This window comes from Mixophyes fleayi, chromosome 7, assembly GCF_038048845.1.
Source record: "Mixophyes fleayi isolate aMixFle1 chromosome 7, aMixFle1.hap1, whole genome shotgun sequence".
NCBI lineage: Eukaryota > Metazoa > Chordata > Amphibia > Anura > Limnodynastidae > Mixophyes > Mixophyes fleayi.
Genome location: NC_134408.1, coordinates 110,116,210 through 110,143,507, shown reverse-complemented (window position 1 = coordinate 110,143,507; position 27,298 = coordinate 110,116,210). Strand labels below are relative to the sequence as shown.

The following is a 27,298-nucleotide window of genomic DNA, read 5'->3' as shown; positions in this document are numbered from 1 at the left end:
AGAAGGTCAGAGACACACAATTGGGGTAATTTCAGTTGTCCATCAGGATAGTGCTGAATGCTTTCAAGTAATGTAGCTATTCCATAATACTAGATTAAGTACCCTTATAAGATTATGGTAAACATATGTTTAGTCACTCACATCAGTGGAGCTTACAGTCTAAATTCTCTACCACACACACATACACACACACACACACACAAACCAGGGTTCTTTTTGTCATTGACCTACCAGCATACTTTTGGACTGTGGGAGGAAACTGGTGCACCTGGAAAAATCTGGGGAGAACATAGAAACACCCAACAGTGCAATGGTCAGTAGGTAATTTACATCTCCAGTGCTGTGAAGCAGTAATGCTAACCACTGTCCCACAGTGCCATCCCTATACACTTGTTTTATTCATCTTTTGGTTTCTCATCACACAACTTTTGAAATGATTATTAAAAGCCCACTGGTGTTTACTTACTGATTTAGAATGAAGATGCTGGGCCTGAGTCATTAAGGAGAGCAAAGCATAAAAAAGGAGTAACATTTGCACCTGGGCAAAACCATGTTGCATTGGAGGGGGAGGTAAATTTAAAATGTGGGGACAGATTTATATTTGGGGTAGGGCATGTCCTAGATCAACTTTAAATTTCAGTGTAATAATAAAGCTATCAAGTATTTGTGTGCTAGATGAAAAAACAGCCAGTATTTGACTTATGTGCAAAATAATACATTTTTGCACCCCTTGCATTGTAACATGGTTTGTCCCAGAGAACATTTACTCCTTTTTTGCCTTAATGACTCAGGCCCGCTGTCTCATAGAGACAGTTGTTAATTTTACGGGATGGTAAGTCACATATTTGCATGAGGCAAAACATCATGCCAGCAACATAGCACACATTATTGCAAGATACCATCTTCTCAAACTCTAATGTAGCAGAACAATACAATGTAGGTTGATATCATGTGAAAACTACTATCCTTGAAAAGAAGCGCCTGTTACCTGCAATCTCCAAACATTAGCGGCTCAAGAAATTTATTGTATAAAAAGTCACCCTCCACTGGAACGCCATCAAGCTTATACAGCCTGCTAGCATGTAGCCATCCATATGCCACTACCTGTCATACGCAGTTTTGTTTAAAGCTTAGCATACAACCCAAATTCTTGATATTCACATACAGTATAAGGTCGCTGTGACGCGATGGGTCTGACAGCCATCATTTTCCCCATCTGTCATTTTAAACACTTAGAATGAAAGTTGCTTGTGCTTAGGTGAACATTGGGTTGCATTAATTTATTAACCTCATTTGTTACATAATCTAAGTGTGTATAAAAACCTATGAGATGGACTTAAGTTGACCATATTATTCTTAAATAAAGCCAGGTGGGTTACATGTATTCATCTGAACATTATATCGGATTACAACATGGTGGATGTACTGTTTCCTGACTAAGGCATCCCCCCCCTCTTACAGACAGGAAGCTGAGATTAGCTGGAGCCCCTCTGACATCACAAATGACTGGAAGGGGTTAAAACAGGGAGGCTCTCTTACTTAACCAGGAATAAGTCAATCAGCAACTGGTTGGAGCAGCTATTGTTTCCCCTGGATCTGTTTCAGACTCCTAGTCTCCAAAACAGCAGGAGGGAAAGCCATGAGGGAAGGACAGCTCTCCACTCCCATCTCCACCCCCCTAATACCTGCCAGCCAATCCCAGTATCTGTGACCTGTGGATAACCCTGCAGGGAGGGATTCCACACATGGGAAATGTTGTCCCTTTAAGAAGGCCTGCAGGAGAGATTTCTGGGGGTGGGATTTTTGCTTCTAGAAGCTACTGGCGTTGGAGTTTTGACTGCTGCCCGTGTGCTGAGGAGGAATTTACCTGGAAGTATTGTGGCTATTGGATTACAAGCTTTTCCTGGACTTGCAGACTTGTCTGCTCTGCCTGGCTTATTCTATTAATCACGGACATCATCCTTCCCCTATAACTTGGACTGGTAAAGAAAACCTATTTTCGTTATAAACAATTTGGGGTTATTGAACACTGGGGTGTTACTGGGTGAGGGTTGAAGTTTGGTGAACACTGGGTGTTGTTTGAATTATGGTTTGATATATATATAAGCTATTGTTTGCAGTTAGCTGTAATAAAGATACCGTTGTATCCACACCTTTTCTTTGCCTGTGTGATCCTGAACCCCTTGATACCAGGACTTTCTTCTGGGTTCCTACCCTAACATCCTGGTATCATCACAGTCGCAAACACATCATTCAGTTTGATCCCATTACGTTTACCTGTTTGTTTCAACATGAGCAGTGCGAGTATAAATAAACTTCCTGTGCTACACTATTTCCAATTTTCTGGCTGCAAGAGTTTATGAGCAGAAACACAATGGTATAAGACCAGCAGCTCCTGTTCAGATTTTTACCCTGTACTTTCCCAGAAAATGTCTCTTCATCTTATACCACAGGAACAAGGCTGTTAAACATAATTAGCAGGAACACACAAGCTACATGAGTACAGGAAGACAGCTCATATAATAGAAGATATTTGGACCAGAGTAGACTGCTTGCTGTAAGTACTATTAAATATGTTTGTCAGGTGCCATGCTTAAATTTTATGTACAACAGTTCCGATTAGCACTGATTGGCTACACTTGTCCAAAGCAGGCTCTTAATAAACGGCAGTTAAAATGATCATGATTCATATTACCAGAAGTCTATGAGCCAATCAGCTACCTAATCTACTTTATGGGTTAGGATCTATTTGCAGTATGTTTAAGAATATATTTAGACTTCTCTGTTTGAGCCTGTTTGACATTGTTCCTGTCTTTATGGCCTCTGACCTGTCCATACACCATGGCTACCTGTAGCTGCACCACTGCTCTGCCAATTTTATTTATGTTGGTGTTGATGATGTAAGAGACAAATTTGGAAGATGGCAATAACCATCTAATAAATGAGATAAAGCAGAAAATAAAGACTGTAGCTATAAGTAAGAGAAGGTAAAATAAATCTTCAAGTGCATTAGAGAATTTAACAAAATACCTAGGAGAAATATCGGTTATAAAGGAAATCAGAGAATTGCCCAGTGCTATATATAAACAGGTCCAATAATAGGACAACATAAGTAATAGATACACATAATAGCTATTATGTAGACAAAAAAAGTAAATAATGCCGACAATGGTGGTCACTTACAAATATGACAAAACGCACATTGGATTCAAAAAGGCCATTATTATTTTATAGATCATGATTTACTGGCTATGTGCAAAACAAACACACATGAAATTGGTGGCTCATGCATCTTATGAAGGTATCACCATCCACATAGAGGTCTATGAGGACAACAAAAAGTGTGAATTTAACAAGCAGTGAAAAGCTTAACTTTTTGCCGCTTGCGTTTTTATCTGTATTACAGTTAATGCCATATGTAGATGGTGTAAACCTGGTATATGCTCCGATACATAGCACAGTGCTTGGCTCACACAACACAGATCTGTCTGCAAGGCACTGATACTGCCGATGGCTCAGATGTGAGGTGTGCTGCCCTGTATGGTAGGATGAGAGATGAGAAATAGCTTGGTCTGTTTCACATGAGAAGTGGAGTTGAGCAGAACAATCCTTAGGTTAAAATAGAGTGGAGCAGAAAAATGCAGTATAATACAATGAGAATTCAGTGTGTATAAGAATATAAAAGGGTGACAGAAACACAAGGGAGTGAGGATGAGAGTTCAATTTGAGGTTATAATGTGGCAAGTGTAAATACAGTGGCTGAGAAGAATATATAGATTAAGGATGAGAATAAAAGGTTGTGGTTATACAGAGAGTAAGGATTAGAATGCAATGTTATTTGGAATGTATAATGATTACTGAATGGGGATGAGAATGCTGTAAGTAAGGAGTAGAATGCAGTGTTAAGTGAATGTATAATGATTACTGAATGGGGATGAGAATGCTGTGAGTAAGCATTAGAATGGAGTGTTAAGTGGAATGTATAATGATTACTGAATGGGAATGAGAATGCTGTAAGTCATAATACAAAGAGTAAAAGTTATAATTCAGATAGAGGTCCATGTACAATTTCCTCACCTCATTCTTTTTATCTGGCTTCAAACAACCCAAGAGCTGCAGAGCTCAAAGAATCATAGCCCAGGAGAATCTGCATGTGCTGCAGCTTGGAGATTTTACTGTGTAGCACCATGGCAGTAATGAGTCTAATAACAGGTGATCTATTCTACAATCATCAGTAGAGGGGGACCACTATGTTGGGGTACTTGCTAGCTACAGTAGGGTAAGATGACCAGTATATTTGGCCTGGAGGAACAGTAGGAGATTGATTTTTAACAGTTAACTGTCCATCATTGAGCATAATAGAATAGAAGTAGAGACTTTAACTGAACTGACCTCTGATGCTGGCTTTGATCAGAGGATTTATACAATATTTTTATTTGATTCGATCAGTGAATACAATTGGAAAAGTATTTTCTTCTCAAGCTAAGACATAACTCAATTACTGGATACAATTTTAAACCGTGTTTTAGTGATACTTACCATTGAGCAGCAGCATTGTAGCTGACTGAAGATCTGATTGCTAGCATGTAAACAGGAATACTATTATAAGTTTCAACTAGAACCTTGCTATGAATAAAAGTTCATATCATTGCATACAGCACATTATAGTGTATGGAGAAACTGCCAAAAATGGGATGGGTCCCCAGGGAGACATCATGGGACAAATCAACCACTTCTGTACCAATGGGACTGCCGTGTAGGTTAAAGGTACGATTTGTAAGTCACTAATCATATACTGAAGTAAGCATTGTAACTGACAGTCACTGCCACTGTCCAAAGTGCTGAAATACTATCAGCCCTTTAAAGTAAGGAAAAGAACACCGTCATCACTGCATTAGGGAAGCAGTGAAAGTTATTCCTAGGGATAAGAGTCTCACGGAACAGCCACATTTTATTGAAACAGCTGTCCTAGTGAGACAAATGTCATAAACCGCAATAAAATTAAATTTTTTAATCAATACGATAAAATGACCGTCAACGCTGATATAAGATGGACCATGATAAATAGATCCGTTAATCCTTATTTATTGTATTAAAGAAACAAGCGTGACTTCATTAGGTTTAACCTTTGACTAAATAGAAAATGTCAATAAAATATATTTAGTGGACTTTTTGTTTTAAAATGATCTACTTTGATTCAGAGGCCTTCAACTTTCTCTATTGGTATAATGGGAAGACAACTCTCAGTCCCTGGCTCCAGATGGTTTAAAAGTGATTTTGAGTATTAAATTATGATTAAATGTAAGTATTTATTGGTCATGTCTGTAAGTATTTGGCTTTTATTGCCGTTTCTATATAAAATTTCCATTCCAGCTCAGAGCCCTGAACTCTTTTTTACAGCAGAGACATTGAAAGCACATGGCATACTCCCCTCTGTGCTAATTGTATGCTGTTCAATGGAGAATTTAAAGTGTTCTAGATGCTGTAAATTAGCTTAAAGACTTAATTCAACAGTCTGCAGTCGTTTTAACAAAAGCTTGTTTACATTTCCTGCCTGGCAGTAATCTGAAAGCGCATGCTTATAATTAAATAGCCAAACTTTCATATCATCATAGAGCAAATTCCTCCTGTGATCAACGCATGCTGTTTTAATGTACAATATTACTGAGTTGTTACTGCACTGACCTATATGGGCAGCACTTCTACTGTATCCTCCACACAATATGTTTCTCTAATTCACCACTGATATCAATGTCAGGATATTACATCCATTAAAAATGGGCCCATAATACAGCCACTGCCATCATACAGCGAGGGATATTTAATTCATAAACAAACAAATATGCAAATATTCTCCCTGGCATCTGTCCTTCAGTCAAATCTCAGGTGTTTTGAAGGACAATAAACACTATTTTAATGCACACTGTACTAGGATAATTCATCCCTACAGAGAGCAGGAGGCATGCAAGCATTAATACTGATAACTGGCCAAAACCAGACAGTGCCAGATAAGGGCCACATACATGTCTGGAGCTGAAAATGAAGAAATGCCTATTGCTGACTGCATTGTGTCAAAGGAAGTTGTGTGGCCAGGGTTGTAGGTGAGTGGTCAGCCCAAAGGAGGGTGTGGATTGCACCTAAAAGGGATATCCTCCCTCCAACCACCTCCATCTCCTCTTCCATTAGATGATTTATGCACATTAGATGGTTGGTTCAGCATGTAAGGGAATGAACAGTGGGAAATAAACTCTCCAATGTCTATCAAGATTCCTATAAAATACATTTTGGTAATTGCAGCCATGATACATGAGTAAGCCGCTACTACATTAAATTCTATTGGAATAGAAATTTACAGTAGTCAGATCAGATTTTCAGGACAGTAGACATAATCCAAGGGGAGGAGAAAACACTACAGTCCTAACAGTTTTAAATTTACTAATTTATTCATCTATATAATTATTCATTTATTTATTTATATATTTATTGATTTACTGATGCATTTATCTATCTATTGATATAATGTTTTATACTTATCAATTAATACACTGATTTATTTAAACCTCTCTCTTTTTGCCATTCAGATATTTAACACTCCTCACTTGATTCTAACCAACTGTTGTCTACACCCATCATGCCAGTCACCTTCCCATCCACCTATAGATATTCCTACTATTCTTACACTAATAACCCAAAATCCATACCAATTGGCAAATTGGATCCTACACGGTCATTACCACTGATATCACAACCCTTCACTTGACTCCACATCTTCAAGTCTGGCACTTTCTACAAAGTATATACAGACGTCTAGGAGACTTACTATCAGAGTTAGTAGATACAGGACAAACCTGAGATTTTCTATACCAGCGACCACTAGGGGGACTGCTTCTAAAGGTTCATTGGCATTTCTCCCAAGTTACCCTTTACTATTTAATAACTAACTATACAAATAGGGGCTTACTCTGAAATGTTATTCAATCTCCTAATAATTTTGACTATGATATATTAGTTAGCCACCACTATAACCCTTATCAAGGGGTTTATTTTGATCTACAATGGCATCCTTTTGATCCTATATATCGTTTAAGATACCTAGAGGTCAATATTGTTAATAGGGAATTCTTCCTTAATAGTGTAATTTCTATATGAACTCATCTATATCAATTCACTGAGCTAAGTTTGCAGTGGATCTGCAATTTTAACAATTATTGTTTTGTTTTTTGTTTTTAAATATTTCGCTAGCTTTGGGGTTTAGGATGGAATGTTAATACACAAGTTTTAAGGCATATCATTAAAAATTGATTTTTATTTTATTTCATATATATATTCATACATCGTCTCTGAGTGCCCCTCAGTCACCTACTTTTCCTCTCTTTGACTTTCTACAATATCTCTCCCTATTTAGCCTACTTCTGCCCAACTTGTCAACGTATTCACATCACACATCTTTTCACATCTCTTCCCAGAGACAACCGCACCCTTACCTTCAACTAGTACCCTACTTATCTATCACACATATCCCCTAAAAAAAACATTACACTGTATCCTCTACCCTGCACATCCCCCCCTTCCAATCCACACCCACAAACCTCTAACTAACCCCTCTGCTCCCAATCCTATTGCCCCATCCTACTTCGTTTACCTCCAAATCACAGTACCATCCCCCAATAAACTACCAGGAACTACCTACTGAGCCACCTCCACAGACTACAGCTCCTGTAAAACACAATGGCAGCCTATTACAAACAGCAACAAGATCTACAATGTGAAGGTACCCGTGTCAGCAGCACACACACTATCCCCCACAACAGCCAGGCGCTATAGTGTACTCTCTAAGAATTTAGTCATAGCAGACCAGGTGATCTATTGTAACCTAGAATTGTCCTGGACTTCGAGAAAAACATCTAGGCTAGGTGCTTACTGATTCATTAAAGCAGCAACTGTATTAGTTAGCTACATAGGCTCATTAGAAGAAACATATTCCTATTTAACAAATGATGCAACCCGTCCATCTCCTGAACCACGGATGGCTTTCTTTATGGCAGAGTACTAGCTCTGTTCACTCCGTAGCTATACTACAAAAGTGTGGTGCTGTTATAGATGAGCAGTACAAGAGATGAGAGTGAGACAGGAACAATCTATCTATAAATAGATGTTCTCCACGTATATCTAAAGAATATATCTCTTTATAACTGTGTCATACCGTAGGTAGTTTTGGGTATTGTTTTGTAATGGAGCAAATTATGTCAAAAGAATGTATTGTTGTTAATGAAGTGAAGTCCTTAATAAATGTTATTGTTGTCCAGTTATGTGATACAAGAGGAAAATATAGTCATTATTCCCATGTTTTATTGTAGCGAACATACAATGGAAGGGCTCATGCTTGGGGTCCATTAGATGATCTTCTGGTAACTTTAAGCAAATTTTCCAGCCAAACATTTATTTTTTAACCTCTCTCCTTTTTTAAAACATTTTTCAATAAAGAATACAAAGTGCAGATCAGACATTTACATACAATAAAGAAATGGAAGTTGCGCAATCAATTTATAGGCTATAGCAGGTGCGTGAAAGGGTGGGGTTATCCTAAAAGGAACAAACACACAGAGATCCCCCAGCACACTACTATAGCCAGCAACAGATCTGCTATTTCTACTGTAGATAAAAATACAAAAGTCTTAGTTGCACACATTTGCACCCGCCTCTCCACGGCGCTTTTGCTAATAGGGTGGTCCTAACTCTAAACAATGAGAGTCCCATATATTTGGGCCATACATATGTGTTTTTAAATTGAGAGCTAACTTACCAAAGAGGTACCCCAGAAGCCTCCAAATAGCAATCCAATGTCAGCACTCCCCCTCAGCTACTGACACCAACATGCCTCTCAGACAAATAAAGAAATGGAAGTTGCTCAAATCAATTTATAGGCTATAGCAGGTGCGTGAAAGGGTGGGGTTATCCTAAAAGGAACAAACACACAGAGATCCCCTAGCACACTGCTATAGCCAGCAAGAGATCTGCTATTTCTACTGTAGATAAAAATGCAAAAGTCTTAGTTGCATTTACATACAATAACATTGATATAAAATAGCTGTGCGTGCGACTGTTACAATCGTAGTTGATATCTGAAGAAGTGCTGATCCTAATAGCGCTGGCAAACCAAGGGTGTGGAATCTAATGAGTTCCCCAGTATTCACCAAGACCCGCTGCAACGCAGGATGGACTTTCTGCTGACAACTCGCAGGTCGCAGTCCCCTGGAATGCCTTAGGGGGCATCACCACAGAGCCGAGGAATGGACGGAAGTACCCAGAAGAGAACACTGATCCCAGCGAGGTAGAACAGATTCCAGTAGAGCGTAGTCAGACAGGCAGGGTTTGTCACACGAAAGATCCAGCAGAGCATAGTCAGAAAAGCAGGGTTTGTCACATGAAAGATCCAGCAGAAGGCACTCACAGGGAGAACAGCGGTACAGACACAGGGAACTGCAGGGAGTCAGAAGCATGGCAACTATGTTGTTCTGACACACGATCAGTGTCAAAACGAGGTTAAAGTAGAGGAGGAGATTTAAATATCCCCCCCCCCTCCCCCCCCGACAGTCAGGTCATGCGACCTGCCACCCGGAAGCGCTGATTGCAGCGCTGGCAGAGAACGGCACTGGAACCCGCAGAGGTGAGTCTGTAACAGTGACAGAGCAATAAGTTTTTTCTTAATTACAATGTTATGGTTACTTTAATCACTAGACACCAATTCAATAAACTTTCAGGTGAATAAACAACTCTTTGTCTGTATGGTCATTAGGTTCTGCCTATATAAATGATGGATAAGAGAGGAAGGGAGTTAGAGTTCGGGACGGGGAATGTGGGGAAAGGGAATGGTGAGGATTGGGAAAGGGATAAGGGGAAATAAGGTGGAGAGAAGGTAGGGAGCAATTCAGGGGCTAGTAATGTCATATACTTAGGTGGCTGGTATGGAAGTGGCATGATGAGAACACCAGAGATTCCATACTTCATGGAAGTTCTTGACTTTTGTTATTTTGCAATCTAGATAAATATTCCATTTTGAAAATAAACCAAATGGGACTGATTACTTCTTGTTGTGTAGAGTGGTTCGCTTTCTTACAATTGCGCTCAATTTGCTATTTTGCAGAGGAATATATGTACATTATGAGCTTCTCTATGGACTTAGTAAGCAATAATGGGAAAAACAGCCCAAACAAATTTACACTCCAAAGAACAGAAGCAGCCCACACCCCAGAGTTACACCCACACAAATTCAATTAAACACAACAATAAAAAGAAGTGATGGTGCGGATGTCCTTCCAAAAAAATATAATAGCTATAGTCTATAGTAAAAAAACAGTCTGCAAGTCTTTTTCTTATTTGAATAAATCATAGAACGTCTTGTGATGAATTATCCTCAAATTTTGTATTGGTTGAAGAAGATTTTTTTCAAGCCAATAAGAAACTCCTACCAGAAAGATGGTAAAAAGCAGCAAATAGGCTTAATCTTCTGTGGTTGTAAAGCTGGAAAACACCCGGTTAGAAAGCCACATAGAAGAAATTTTAAGGAAGAGGAAAGTCCAGCTTCAAGGAGTCCATGATTAACCAACGCGTTTCAATACCGAAGTAACTTTCTCTAGGAGCCCTTGGAATTTCTTCTATGTGGCTTTCTAACCCGGTTGCTTTCCAGCTTTACAACCACAGTAGATTAAATCTATTTGCTGCTTTTTATCATATTTCTGGTAGGAGTCCAAATATAATTTGCTTAAAGGCATTTGTTTTTTAGAATTTTAAAATGTTTTGATGCAATATTACATTTTTTTATGGTTTAAACAAATCATATAAGAAGATTTATTCCATACTTTGTTTGTTAGATGCTGCTGGAGATTGAAAATCTGTTATAAAATAGTTGATTATGTGACATGTAGATTTACCCTTATTCAATGTGAGTGCAAAATTTAATATCTAATATATGAACTTTAAACCAACAGTAATACACTATTGCACATTTTCTCTTTTACTTTGAGGATACTGACAAAAACCTACTCAAACGAACAATATAAAGTGATACTGCTGATAATCCATTTAAAAGAGCAGTACAAAGTGTAAGTAATACTTTGTTTGGCATCCTCACCAAAAGTTGATTGCATGATTTCTAAACACGGTGGTGTTATCACTAATTGTTCACCTGTCACACAGTATACTGGTTGTGCTGATTTTGGATATTAAATGTTGTTATAATTTATTTTAAACAAAATAAAAAAATATCTATTTTACCAACACATTGTTTTTTATTGGTTTGAGATATAATTTCTTCAACTACCACCAAATTCAAGACTAATTGATCGCAAGAAGTTCTACAATTTATAACAGTTATTCAAACAAGAAAAAGACTTGCAGACAGCTTTGTTTTTTTTACTATAAACTAGTGGATCCCAAACGTTCTCATTTCTAGACACCCCAAGAGTGTCCATAATTTTTTCAAGGCACCACTAAGCCAAAATAATTACCAAGCAGTCCCCCACCTTCTTTACCACTGGCCCTGGCTGTGGCACTATTGTGAGATCGCCGCAAAACCCCAGGGAACCGCAGCCCACTGTTTGGGAACAACTGCTATAGACTGCTATTTTATCTTTTGGGGGAAATCATCAGCAACGTTACTTTATTATTATGGACTTGCCAATTCAATCCAAAGAGGCACAAAGAAGCAGAGCCACTAGACATGAATTAAACTGCCTACATGACATTGTCTCCAGCATTGGTTAGAGGTGCTAGGGAAGATTTTGTGAATTTTCCCTGGATTGGGTATCACCTGGTAAAAATATTATTACAGCGACACTACTTGAGCTTTTAGAAAATCTGGTATGCATTTTGTCCTAGGCTTTTTAACTTACCGGTAACTTGCTTCCCCTCTAAAGGCCAAACCCCTCCCCTTGGCTGGCAGAACTGCAGGGTTCACACATCTAGGGTCAGGCAGTTCCCAATAAACATAATCTTTCCCAATAACAATCACCTTTCAAGGGCTCGCAATGAATACACCACTAAATACAAACATGCTGATAAAGCTGATAGGATGGCAAAGGAGCCTACTAGCCAGTTTTATTCATCCGTCTGCAGTGAGTGGAGTATGCATTCGAACTTCTAGGGGGCACTGAGCTATGGAGAAACGATAGCTACATCTGAGATACATTAACCGTGTCATTATCCTCATTTTCTAAACTGATGCTCTACATTAGACTGAATGCCATTTCATTTTGTAATACTAAGTTTAAACCTGGATTATCACAATGGTCTGTGAACATTGTTCCATATTGTGCAGCTGTAGCTTTTAAAAATATAACCATGAAAAATATCCATTGTATTACAGTACATGCCAGGATTGCTATCATAGCAACAACAGAAATGCAGCATAATTTAGCTCTTATGCATATTCTCGCCTAGTGTTGGCTAGACTTTGATTTTAAACATCATGTTCTTGTATGGAAGCCAAGTCTGCACTGCACCTAGTGTTCAGTTATCATCCCTTTTGTAAAAATGGACCATGCCCCTTTCATGTGTAGTATAAGAGTTTCAACAGCCACACAAATAGCAGATCAAAGTTTAACAAGCAAAGCATTCACATAAACAATTCTCTTGTCATTTCAGAAAGGAATACTGGATTTGTATAAGCCATATGTACTGTAGTGTATATATATATATATATATATATATATATATATATATAAAAACAAAAGCCCCCTAAGGATTAGAAACTGGTGATCTGATGAGGGTACAACAGCTAATCCTCCACATCACTGAAAACTCCTGCGTCATCACCTTTGAACTGATGATAGATCACAGTTGTTATGATTGGCGGTGAGGGTACTGCTTTTATGTAAATGTAAATAAATGAGACTTGAGCAGGAAGAAGTGCGGTGGTTGTGTCGTGCATGTTGTGTTATGTATAGATTTAATTCAATACTTCTTAGAATTGTATGTTTCATATACTGTATAGAACATGCATTTGTTGGTTATAAAATATTTTCTTCATGTAAAACATTGATGAGGTTTATTTCATATAGAGGTGCATATATTCAGGCCCGGCGCTCCCATTAGGCAAGGTTAGGCACTTGCCTAGGGCGCCGGGCTCTAGAGGGCGCCACAGAATTCTAAAAGACTTTAAAACTGTGCGGCGACCGCTGACCATACCTGTCACGGCCACCGCACAGCATTCAGATGCACGGGGAGGGGGGGGGGAAGAGGCTATTTTGTCACCACCGCCGCCTCTCTGCTCCGTCTCCTCCCCTCCACTTACTAGTGTCAGTTAGTGGAGGGGAGAAGACGGAGCAGAGAGGCGGCGGTGGTGAGACTGTGCCTTTTACATCATCTTACTATAGGACATATGAGAGGAGCTTGATCGTGCCATTCATGTAAAATGTGCTCCATCCAGTATATATATAGCCCAAGTAACTGTGTTATATTGGTAAACATGCAATTAGTGTTTTCTAATCATGCATATCGATTTGCAATCTAATAAAACGATTGCTGCATAAAATGTACATAAAAAAGGTCAGTATGCATCACAAATAACATTGGTCACTTTGCCATTGGGTTTTATGTATACCGTATATACTCGAGTATAAGTCGACCCGAATATAAGCCGAGGCACCTAATTTTACCAGAAAAAACTGGGAAAACTTATTGACTCGAGTATAAGCCTAGTGTGGGAAATGCAGTAGCTACTGGTAATTGTTTTTTTTTTTTTTAAAAGCTCACTTCTGTTTAATTACTGTCATTTCAGTCAGAGTTCTAAACAATCGGGATAATCACAGTCTTAACAAACGATTTGATAACTCAAACATTTCTATAGGGATTCTATGCACATGGAAACACAAAAAACAAGATAAGATCATTTGGAAATGACCTGGCAACTCCAACTAGGCAAAGAAAAAAAGAGGGCAAAACAGCGCTAATTTAACCACAAAAACCTAAATAAAACTGATAGGTTAAATCTATGAATTTTTTTTTAGCAAAAGCATAAATAACAGTACATGACAAGGAAGATTAATAAATGATTATAAAATCATTGGGTACAACCTAACATAAATAAATGTAAGATAATTTAAACAATACCCTAGGGGGAGGGGGGGGGGGGAGAGAGAGAGAGAACCCCTGCAATTTTTTCATCAGAGCTATGTTGCTCTTCTACAAATCCAAGCTACCTGCTACCTTCTATTAGTGGATTTGCCTCTGACCATGGAAGAAGACTCCAAGATCTTTCATTAAGAAAAACACTTTGGTGAAAATATGTTCAAATATTTCATTATCAGTTCCTTATGTTTCTAATATATATTTGTTTAGTGTAATAACATTTGTGTATAATTGCCTACTTTTCCTAGCTCACATAGATGCCAGAGGCAAGATGAGAGACAATGAGATGGGTTGGGCTTCACGAAGTGACATGAACATAACGGGTTTATGCTTAACTCTTTTACTGCCCAGAGGCAGCCTTATCTATCAGCCTGACAAAATCACCTAGGAAAATATCTTGACAAAAGCAACTGTGCTCTATTGTGAAACACACTCGGCACTGATAGGATTACAAAGCTTTAAATTAACAAGTACCAAATAATCACAACCTTATCACAGGGCGAACTTATAGTCACCAGTCCCGGAGTGCTGTCTACTGATGCAGTCCTTGGGTCCTTCACTTCTCTGCCAGCGTTGTGATTAAATCCAATGTCAAACCGCTTTTATCAGGCACACAAACGTAGAAGATTCAGTCTTTTACTTACCCCCGCAGTAGAACGCATGCTGACAGGAAGTTCGGCATTTTGCATTCCAAATACACAACTTCCTGTCAGTGGAACGCACATGCGTTCCACTGCGGAAGTTAACAGCTCAGGGACAGGAGACCAGGTAAGTTCACCCGTGTATAAGCCGAGTGGCCTTTTTCAGCATACAAAAATGTGCTGAAAAACTCGGCTTATACACGAGTATATACGGTAATTTAAGAAAAGTAAATTTTAGCACGGGCACTTCAGTATTTCTAAGACAGTACTAACTGTAGTGAATTATAATAGGACTTTTGGACACTTATTTCCAGATATTCGGTGGACATACACACACTATATATATATATATATATATATATATATATATATATATATATATATATTTATATATTTATAAACACATACATACATACATATACACACACATATATACACACACACACTTATGTATATATACCGTGCCAAACAAAATGTTCCTCACTCAGCTTTGCTGAAGCACTTTGCTGTTTATTCTCTTGTCAGGATGGAACAACAGTCTCTTCAGTAATTTCAGCAAACACACCAAACAATATTTAAGAGTCCATGCGTCCCTAATGCTTGCTAGACAGTTAGACCCCTGACTGGACACTTGTTGGCACCAGTCTTCTCACCCACAGCACAAGTCAGCTATTTAAGCTTCCTCCCAAGCACTGCACTGGCTGTTCCACTAATCAATTACACTCAGGTGCTTCACCTGTACTGTGTGTGCATGAGAGAATGTGCAGACTTAACCATGCCTGTATCCTCAGCCTGCAGATTCTCAGGGAATCTATTAGTCTTTCCTTTACTAATGTGTGGCAAACTGCCCCTATTGCCACATACCCCTCCCCCTTAGCTTCGTCAACCTAGGCGAAGTGGACATTATTAACCTCAATAACATTCAATAACAATCATTTCCACTAATTCCCAGTCTATTCTGCAGAATCAGTGAACTTTGTAATATTGCAGTACCAATGGACTTCTACTGCAGGATTGTTTTTGGATATTTTTTTTAAAATTTCTTTTTTTTATAACTTTTTTAAAAATTTTCGTGCTGTGCTGTGCATTGTTATTTCCCCAGCACAGCACGAGATATAGCAGGACAGAGGACCTCCTAACACACCCTCCCTCTACCCTGATCAATGCCCGAGTGAAGATGGCGGCGACTAGCGGGGAATTTATAGGATCCGAGTATCGCGAGATCCGACAGCGGGATTATGACTCAGAGCCTCGGTTTCAGTTTTGCAATTGGCGGGAATACCCGGATCTGTCTCGGATCCGGCTCGGATCAGCAACGTTCGGGTGGGCTCGGATTTCAGATATCCGAGCCCGCTCATCTCTAAAATTTTGTCGCCCCTGTAGAAAATATGAACTACTGCTAAAGTGTCATAATGCTTTTTCTGACGTTCCTGTCAACTGTCTAAGGGCCAGATTTACTAAATTGCGGGTTTGAAGAAGTGGAGATGTTGCCTATAGGAACCAATCAGAATCTACCTTTCATTTTGTAGAATGCACTAAATAAATGATAGCTGCAATATGATTGGTTGCTATAGGCAACATCTCCACTTTTTCAAACCCGCTGTTTAGTAAATATACCCCTAAGTGTTGTTACCCCGCGGAACCTATTTGTCTCATCTTTTTATACAAGAATGAGGCGCTAAAATCAGTTCCCAGAGAGGCATTTTTACACTCTGGGCAGGATAAGCAATACCTTTTTACTGCCATATGTATTCCTGGTGCGTAAAAGCATAGTAGTACTCTTTCCCGAGTCGTATCCTCTCCAAAATGACCCCCACAAAGATGTATGTGTATGCCTTTTTGTCATGAGCCGCTCTCTGCCCTCTCGTCCCGGCCGTCGTCATGACGACTGGGACGTCACTTCTGGCTTGTCCCGGCCATTGCCAAGGCAATGGTCGGGACGTGTTCACTGTGCAGCGTCGCGCTCCGGCATTCAGGACAGTCGGGCGCGTGCGCAAATTGAGAAGGGGCCAGCTGACTAATTATCTCCCCTGGGGCTGCCTTTCTCCCATTGGGCCATGCTGGTATTTAAGGCAGGAAGGGGCAAAGCCTTCCTGCTGGTTATAGTTCCTGCTTTGCTGCATACTAGCCTGCTGTATTCCTTGTTCTCTGTTACCATTGGATTTGATTATTGTTGCCGACCCTTGCCTGGATACCTGACCACGTTTGATTGCCTGTGCCCCTTGATCTTTTGCCTGGACTCCTACGCTGCTGTTTTGCCTGTGACCTCTGACCTCGGCTTGTCTACTGGATACACTGTCTGCTGCCGGCCCTCGACCCTTGCCTGGACTTCACTCTGCTATTTGCTCCTATACGCTATCGCTGGGTTCTCCCCAGTCAGTGCACAACTCATGACCCTCAGCTGTCTGCGGCCAAGTCTGTCCCCACCACTAGGGGCTCCAGTGAAAACCAGACTTCACAGTAGACTCCGGGTTTTGATGTACTGGCTGGAGGGGTTCCTAACACTTTTAAAATTAAACAGTTGTTCACCTTTTCTACCCTGAACAACCACCATCCTATAGAACAAATCCACTTTAAAAAAGAAATAAGGTACACCTTCTTCCGGCCTGGCAGCTTTCACCATATCATTAACTTTCACAACATATTTATATTTATATTCTAGGGTAGCATCATTAAGTTGGTCCTTAGCAAAGTCCTGTATTGAAATAAGCCTTGGAATTGGGGAAAAGTCATCAGTTCCTCTGGTGACTCCAAAATCTCCATGACAGTGTCACTGGCAAATGACTGGTTCAATATCTCTTTTTGTTTCCTTGGGCAAGACTTGGGACGAGTAGCGGTCGTGGACCTGTATTCAGAATCCTTCAACGACAGTTCTGTTGTCTCTTTTCCCGGGCCCAGTGAGAGTTGGACAGGTTCCTTTAAGATTGGACTTTCAGCCGGTGTATCAGTTGCCGACATGTCTTGCCGGATGCAGTCACTAAGAACCTCCTAGAACTGGGAATAGTCTCGTCCCAGAATAAGGGGGAACGGTACATTTAGGGCTATGGTAGCCACTACCTCATCCATTTGGCCTTTTAGGGTAATTGGAAGGAAAATCTGCTCGTATTCCGCAGTAGCTCCAGGAATGCACAGCACCTTCACCGTAGGTAACCTTGCAGACACCTCTTTTAGAACCACAGAATTAGAGACCAATGTCAAATCGCTTCCTGAGTCCATCAGGGCCATAATAGCATGCTGATTCACTAGGACAGTCACTCAAAATATTGACAGACTCCCAATGGACAGGCACATGGCGTAGCAACTAGGAAAAGCTGATCCCAGCCGAGCCAAAGAACAATCCATTGGTTCCTGTTGCTTTGGACATTCAGCATGGAAATGCCCAGGTTCACCATATTCAAAACAGACAGGTGGGGAAACTTTTCTTATGGGCTCCGATAGCCATGGTGTCTACTTTTGCTTAAGCAATAGCTTTGGATTCCCCTCTGAGGCCTTAGACATGTGTTGCAGTGCGGAATAACGGTCTATCGCGATAGCAAGCTATTCGTAACACTGCTTATCCGCTTGTAGCACCCATCTCTGTAAGCTCAGTTCAAGGCCACGGACACAGTGGTCAATTGCCAGCATCTCCACCATACGACAAGGTCAATTGACGTTTGGCTGAAACCAACTCTATCACTTTAGAGAGTTCTGTCAGCTGTGAGCAAACCCCTTTTCTTGGGAGATAATGCCAGTCATGGCAGCGCTGAGCTCTCCCCGGTCCTGTCATACCTATCCAGACCAAAATCTCAGTCTTTACTTACTGATAGACAGCAGCCTGCTCATTAGACAAATTAACATAAGCCCACTGAGCTTCACCACTCAAATATGGCGCCAGTTTTTCCGCCGAGATTCCTGGCGGCCATTTAAGTCTTGTGGCGACATTCTCAAAGGCTGCAAGACAAACACCTCAGACACGACGTGTACTTGCCTCACTTGAGATAGCACTTCACGCAAAAGCTTTGTATTTTCTATCTGGCCTTTTGTGACCTGCAGCATTTGGGCCTGCTGCGCTTGTTGTGTAGCAGCTACCCCCAGCAATGTCCCGTGCTACTCCTTCTGCGTAGTGGCCACATTTATCAAAGCCCTCAAGAGTTACTCCATATTGCTGTTTTGGCATAAACGAAATGTTGCTTCCCTAAGCATAAATTAAACAGTTTTTAATGGAAAAGGCTATGTCACCTGTAGTTTACACTTACAATCATCAAATATATTTACACATTTGCTTTGTGACTAAGGTTTGAATCACCTATGCACATTTGCAGCAAATATACATTTGTAATAAGCAGATTTTTGCACTTCTTGCAACCAACAGAATAAACTTTATACATTTGCTTTTGGTGTTTAACGATTGCAACACCTTTGCTTGCAGCAAATATATTTGTAGTAAGGAGATTTTACATAGCTCACCACCCTGGATTTGTAGGCTTGGGGGGCAGCAAGATCTAGCTGTCGTTTTGCATATCCAACAATGACACCACTTGCGAAAAGCATGCCAAACAAAATGCTCCTCACTCAGCTTTGTTGAAACACTTTGATGTTTATTCTCGTCAGGATGGAACATACAGTCACTTCATTAATTTCAGCAAGCACACCAAACAATATTTACGAGTCCATGCGTCCCTAATGTTTGCTAGACAGTTAGTCCCCTAACTAGTCACTGGCCACTTGTCGGCACCAGTCTTGCTACCCACAGCACAAGTCAGCTACTTAAGCTTCCTCCCAAGCACTGCACTGGCTGTTCCACTAACCAATTGCGTCTACGTGTCTGTGTGTAAGCTCAACCCTGCCTGTATCTATCAGTCTTTCCTAATATTATATATATATATATATATATATATATATATATATATATATATATATATATATATATATATAGATATAGATATCTCACTCTCATATATATATATATATATATATTTATTTATATTAGAGATGTTCACTGCCCCCGTGTTTTGGTTTTTGATCTGGATAACTTAGTGTATGTGTGTGTATAAAGCAAAACACAATTTTTGATTCTGGGTTTCTATAAAGCCATAAAATATGGTTTTGTAATGTAATGATTTTCTTTTATTTGACATTAATTACAGAGTATGTATTTTTGATCAGTGGTCAGAATCACTGAATAAATCCATTTTCATTTCAGGATGTAAAAAAGTAAAGTGTGAAAAATGCCAAAGGGGGTGAAAATGGATTATAAGCTCTTGTTTCCATGATACAGTACATAGGACTTAGAGCATGTTTTGCTTAGTTTGGGGATATTTATCAATGAACGCATAGTTTGTGTGGCAACGCAGCCATTTCCAGCTGATGCCTCTATTTCCTGTTTGGATGTGCTGTTTTTGAGCTAGTCAGTGTGATCCTAGCATCTGTTAAAGCCCCACGTGATATTTTCTGTGTAGAAAAAACTTTCAGCTACCTTAAGGACAAATTCCCTAGACTTAGTGAAGCCAAAAGAAAGGAAGGTATTTTCATTGACTCATAGATGAGAGAGCTTCTCAAGGATGAACACTTTGACTAGATCAATTGAGGTGATGAGAAAACCTTTCGGGATACATTCAAACTTGTAAGCAAGCACATTTTGGGGAACAACAGAGCAGATAAGTATAAAGAAGTGGGTAACTATTGCTATCTTATCAGAATTGAGCTGCAACATGCCCTTAGAAATACACTTCCTTCAGTCTCATTTGGGGGCAAATGTATCAAGCTGAGAGTTTTCCGGCGGGTTTCAAAAACCAATCAGATTCTAGTTATCATTTATTTACTACATTCTACAAAATGACAGCTATAATCTAATCAGTTGTTATAGGCAACATCTCCACTTTTCAAACCTGCTGGAAAACTCTCAGCTTGATACATTTATCCCCTGGACTTTTTCCTGGACAGCTGTAGTATGGAGAGAGATTTCATCAGGACATTTCGGCGTTTGGAGAAGAGATATAAAGGAAAATGGAAGCGAACAATGCTAGCAGACTATTGCTGGACTGTCATAAGAGATGCTCCATATGTGGATTACAAATGGCAGGCGCAGACGAAGTGGATACTGTTAGTCAAGTGGAACAATGTGACATTTCTTGAAATATGCCAACCAAATAGTAAATTATAACAATATTTCTTTGTTTTCATAAAAGACGAATACTATTTCCCCTCCACAATTTTGCTGAATTGTAAAGAAAATATTATTATTAAAAGTATGCTTGGATATTCTCCATTTGTCCCTTTCTAGGTGCCAGTACCATCAATGTTTTACTGGTTATTTAGGAACTCGCCACATGCCAATCAATTAAGGGTACCTCCATTCCCCCGTGAGGGCCCCCCCCCCCCACGATCGGAGCTGCCCGCACCCCCCCCCGTGATCAGAGCTGCCCGCGCCCCCCCTACCCCCCCGGCGCGCTGTACTCTCTTTACTGAGGAGATCTTGTGAGAGTGAGACTCACGAGATCTCCTCAGGAGACTACGACTACAGCACGCCGGAGAAGGACCGCAGTGAAAGTGCTCAGCAGCACTGATCGCGCCGGGGGCGACCCTGCCCCCGACCGATCAATACTGCTGCTGAGCACTTTCAAGGGCCCCCTGGATGCCATAGGCCCCTGGGCTGTAGCCCAGTTAGCCCTATGGTTAATCCGGCCCTGACTGTATACCCATTGTGTTCTCTTGTATAATTGTGTTTGAGAAGTGCTTTCTAAACTAGAGAATTGAGATCAGAGTCATCCAGCTGTTGGCTTTTGCGCTGGTTTAGCCAACACATATTTTTAAAAATCAAAATTAGTTATAGTGCAACCTACTTTTGGGTATATTTGAAACTTAGAGGGGTTTTCCACTTTTAGAACTTAAATTTCTTGATTTATGCGTACTCTCCTGCATCTTTAACTAATTAGCTAGGAATTCATTTTGTGTTTAACGACAAATCCTTTATATCACCAACCAAAATCTTTCACTTGATGTCCCTGTATATAACACAGCTCAGCTATGTTCTGTGCATTGTATACATCAGCCTAAATGATACAGGGGGGTTGGTGAAAAAAAAAACCCAAGATGGGTAAAGCAATTTACTTTGCATGTAAAAACAAATAAATTGAAGGTAAAAATCCTCTTTGAGCAGATTCCTTTGTACAATATAGCCGTCAGACAGAGCATTATGGCACTTGTAGTTTGACAACGGCTGGAATGCCACAGGTTGCCTATCTCTGCTCCACACAATGAAATAATTTTTCTGTTCCTATCTTCAAAATAGTAAAAGATTGCAAAGATATACCTAGCACCTAGAGTATCCATGTTAGTATTCCCTACAGATAACCTGTTTTCCTATCAATCGTGAAAGTCAACATTAAACTCACGCCACTAAATGTATTGGTCTGGTGCAGGCCTGGCAAGAAATGGCACATTTGTTGTGAAGGAGCGCTGCGTTATCATACTATGAAATGAGCTTCTTGATGAAATACGACATTCTTTTCAGCTGCTGAGGAGAGAGATTACGCTCGCTAAGGCAGTTATTTAGTGGCTATTTCTTATTTACTGTTTATCACAGCCTGTTGGAGGAGAGACAGTTGACGGTACGGCTGTGATATGCTGCCGTTCACCTATGGTATTTTAAAGTTTTATTATGTTTTCTCGCAATCTTGCATTTGATGGATGACACTTACACACTTACAAGCTCCCTTCTGAACATCTTACTGAGAAGGAGGAGAAAAAGGTCATTGTGGAGTTGAGCCATTTTAACCTTTGCTGTCAGAAAGCATGACACGGGCTTGCTACTTATGACTGAGGCTAAGGTTCTGTCATCCACAGTAGAGAAAAAGTAACATGGGGATTTCAAAGTGGGCACATGATCACCAATTAAGGTAAGAGATAATAGTACCGTATTATAGCCATGGCCTAGAGTGCAAATGTCAGGTTTATAAGGGAATAAGAGACCAGTACAAGAAATAAGTTGAATAATTGTAAAAATAATGACACAGAGAGACACGTGTGACCTTGGAAAAGTCTCTTTGTTATCATGTGTCCCAGATATCAAAATTACTATGAGAGCAGTAACTATTGATTATACAGGAAACCATACATGAAAAATTCTGCATACTACTAAATTATGAAATATCATAATAATAAATAACTTGTTACATTAGACAAGTAATAAAAAAAAGCCAATGCAAATAACATTCTTTTCACATGACTAAAAGAAAGTATTGTAAAAGAAAAAAAAAAAATCTTTCTACTGAAAATACAGCACAAATGAATAATTAATTGGACAGATTTAGAAAGATGTATTGCAAGGTTAAGAAGCTGCACAGAACTCTGTCACTAGTAGGTTGGGTACAATTTTCCGACGCTGAATATGTCGACCAAAATGGAGACAAAAAAGTGTGGGGTGGGATTATTTGGGTTATTCAAACTAGAAGAGCAGAAGATTTTTTTTGACAACATGGAATTCATTTTATTAGGTCTTTTTTTTATGGACAGCCACAGACCTCTGAAATATTTTTTTTTATTTATTTTTTAAAGCTTAGAAGATTGGAATCATTACAGATGAAGCAAGAACCTGGTGGTTGGTGAGAATTGGAGGGGTGTTTTATTTTTCTTAAATAAAAGTATTGGGGGAAACAAGGTGTTTGGATTATTTGAATTATGTGTTGGGGCACTACAGGTTGCAGCAGGCCCTGGCAGGGCACTTGTGGTTCCCCAAGTGCCAGCATGTATAGTATTACAAGCACCAACGAACCCAAACTGTTAATAGCCTGGGCATGCTGGAACCTGTACTGCACCAACATGAAGGGAGTGCTTAATAACAAAATATATTTTATTACCCCACACCCACCGCCTAGGGATGCGGGAAGAGTCCTGGGGGTAAATGTATTAAGCTCCGGGTTCTTCAACACCCGCGAGTTCGGCGTCTTCGGCGTTTAAATTTAAAGCAGTGCTGCCTTGTAAAGGGAAACTTCCCTTTACAAGGCAGCCCGCTTTAAATTTAAATGCCAAAGACGCAGAACTCGCGGGTGTTGAAGAACCCGGAGCTTAATACATTTACTCCCTGGTGTTTTCAGCATAGGGCTGGGTATTCTTAGGAGGGGGGGGGGGGGCACAATTTTTTTGCGGACCCTACTTCCCTAGAGAATCCAGCCATGTGCTGACCAGCCTGGAGTTGGTTGACATTATGACAGGGGGACCCCACCCTGCGGATTCCCCTGCTATAGTGCCGCTAGCTCCGGTCTAGTTGCTGGTTCTAGTAAAATCAGGGGGGGGGACCCCATGCATTATGTCCCCCTAATTCTGCAAGTGGCAGCACTAGTGTTACTGGGTTTTTCATTTTTAACCCTTTGTTTACCAGCGGCTGGCGGTCACCCGGTTCCAGCAGGAGTTTTCACGTGTGTTGAGAGGGGCTGGGGGAGGGGGCTTTATTAGTCTTTGCAAGTTTTTTATAACTATTTTGTGCCGCTGGCATTACTCGTTTATTGCCCAATTTAGACTGTTGACATTACTACTGTAACAATGTCTACATTTTAAACATGTGGAGAGAATGAAAATGCCAACCTTTACACAGTCACTATTTTGGTGTGAACAGTAGAAGTGTTGACATATTCAGCATCGGAAATATGACCACCACCGGTCACTAGCAGGGACTAACTATGACCAAACTTAAATTGCTCACTTTAATTTTCATTTCTTATCGCAATGATAAAAAAATAATTAATGTGGCAATTTCTTAAAATTGATTAACCGGGACAGGGTCTCTGATAGGAGACTGTCCAAGTGAATAATCCATAGTAAAGTGATCGCAATTTTCTATGTTCCTATGCGATGGGGAGAGCACGAAGCCTGAAGGAAAGGGATCCGAAGATCCATCTCCTGCGATGCTCTCCCCATAGGTTAGAACGGCTAATGCCATCTTCAGATGGCGTTAGCTACAGGGAACAAACTCCTACTTTTGGAACTTGATAATTAGGGCAAAATTGCAAACCCCATAGACACTTATAGGGTCTGGATTTGCGATTGAATAGGCTGGAATCACAGAAGATATCGGAGACTGCAGTCCTCTATTAATAAATAGTCATGTTACTATTTCTATGCTTTAATTCCATGCAAACTGCTCTTTTTGTGGGATTATAGGTTGATAAATAGGCCCCTAAATGCCAAACACAAAATTTAGACTGTAAGCTCCACAGGGCCACAGAATAATTTGAATAAATAAATGAAGGATAAAGCAGCAATCCCACAAGCTAAGTAACCTTTATGCATGCATCTGCATTCTTTTTCTGATCTGCCCTCCTACATAACTCCTTTTCAAAATCCCTCACTCCAGTTACACACACATAGTTGGACTCTCAACATATCATGTGAAGACAGAAGCAGGTGGAGGGGAGGATTTTATCATTCATTTATCATGGCAATACTAATTTAACAATACTAATAATAATAACAACAACAGCTCACCTGTTGAGATCCCATATTTTGCTGTTGTTATCCAAGGAACAGGAAGCCAAGAAGTCCCCACACGTGTGCCAGGAGCAGCCCCATACCGCATGGGTATGGCCTTCCAGTGTCAGGATACACTCTGACTTTGCAAAGTCCCAGATCCGAACCGTTGTGTCACCAGAACATGTTGCCAGCTTAGTGCCACTGTAAGGAGCACAAAACACAAATGGGTAAAGTCAGATCCAAAGCAAAGTTATTAAGATTTTGACGAACATTCACATGTCAAGTGAAAAACGGTAAAGCTAATGCAATAATTATTACAGCCACTAATGGAAATGTTTACAAGGGGAATTTAAATTGTATATGTCCTAAGCACATAGTAGAGGTATCCATCACTGGGCTGAACCAGTCATGACAATGTAAGCCTATAAATTAAATTAAGAAAGTGTGACATCACTAAGGTATGATGCATTTCGTCAGTATAGATTGCTAAAATCACAAAGCACCAAGGTTTCTATTTATATGCAGCAATACGGCTGATTTTTTTTATCACCTCAATCATAACCTATCGCTGCATCCTATCAATAAAATATAACCGTGTTAATGCGTAAACTACCGTGTGAACTGCTTCAGTGATACTGGCTCGGAGAGGAAAGGGTTATATTATGCCTTCGCTGAGCCAGTCCCCAGAGGATATGCACATATGTGACCCAGGTAGCAGATTTACTCATGGGTGGTGGAACGGAGAGCTCAAATGGTATATTTACGGGTTTGAAAAAGTATATATGTTGCCTATAGCAACCAATCAGATTCTAGCTGTCATTTATTTAGTGCATTCTACAAAATGACAGCTAGAATCTGATTGGTTTGCTTTAGGCAACATCTCCACTTTTGCAAACCCCCAAGCCTCTAAATAAAAAGTGATGGTTATATGTGTATCTATATCTATATCTATCTATATATCTATCTATATATATATATATATATATATATATATATATATATATATATATATATATATATATATATATATATATATATTATAAAAGCCTAGTGGCGTGTGTCTGTGTGTGAAAAAAAAAAACAAGCTGCAGCGCCACCTGCTGGGCGGAGTTATGCACTGACCTACTAAATTCTTAGTGTGTGTGGAAAAAAAATTCAGAAAGGGCTGAAATTTGGTATACTAAAATGTTTTTAATTTGTTAATTTAATTTGTTAATTGTTAAAAGTGTTTATAAAGATTTTAAAAAAATATATATATTTCTTGAAGGAGAAGTGACAGTTGGGAGTGGTTGGTGGTTGCCGGGGGTGACAGTTGGGAGTGGTTGGTGGTTGCCGGGGGTGACAGAGCGAGAGGAGTGTGATACTCAGGACCGCTGAGAGAGATCCCTGTGTCTGGATAGACATCTGGATAGATGTGGCGATAAAGATGAAGGATGAGGTGATGACATGTGGATAAAACCACGTTAAAAAGGGGCGCTTGCGTCGGGAAGTTACGCTCTTCCCCTGAGGAGGCCTGGGCTAGGCCCAAATGCATGACAAGAGCCTTTTTAACACCTTAAGTAGCTTGATTTGACTAGAATGCACGAGTATCATGCACGGGTTAACTTGTATGTATATATATATATATATATATATATATATATATATATATATATATATATATACATACATACACCATTGAAAAGTGCTATATTTCATTTTCTTGTCATCCTGAGATGGCAATAACAAATCAATTATTGCAGTGGTACATGTTTCCCCGTATTGCTTGTTAACTAGACTTCCCCATGTTTTGACCGTGACACATAGATTTGGCAGAGAAGGTGCTCATTCAGGACCATTCATGCCCCTCTCACCACCAGTGTTTCCCTGCAGGGCCACCACTACATAATTTTTAGGACCTAAATCCCTACACACTACTGTCAGGGTATTGACAATCACATCGTTGACTGAAAAAAGGGAGGTATAGAGAGGGGTATAATTTGTTGAAGGTTAAATAAAGAGTGTGTCTCATAAAGTGACCAGACTAAGAAGATAGCATTTGATTTTCTTAGTTTTTAATGAATTCAGCCTCTTAATCCTCCCAC

At 39.9% G+C, this 27,298-nt stretch overlaps 1 protein-coding gene across 2 annotated transcripts in view; it reads right to left on the bottom strand.

Moving 5' to 3' along the window:
* The window catches only part of SPAG16 (sperm associated antigen 16), a 696,430-nt gene that overhangs the window by 337,491 nt on the left and 331,641 nt on the right, over nt 1–27,298 (bottom strand). For both annotated transcript variants that reach the window (XM_075180327.1, XM_075180328.1), the window contains exon 12: nt 25,230–25,415. In XM_075180327.1, coding sequence (XP_075036428.1) covers nt 25,230–25,415 — 186 coding nt within the window. The remainder of the gene's footprint in view (nt 1–25,229; nt 25,416–27,298) is intronic.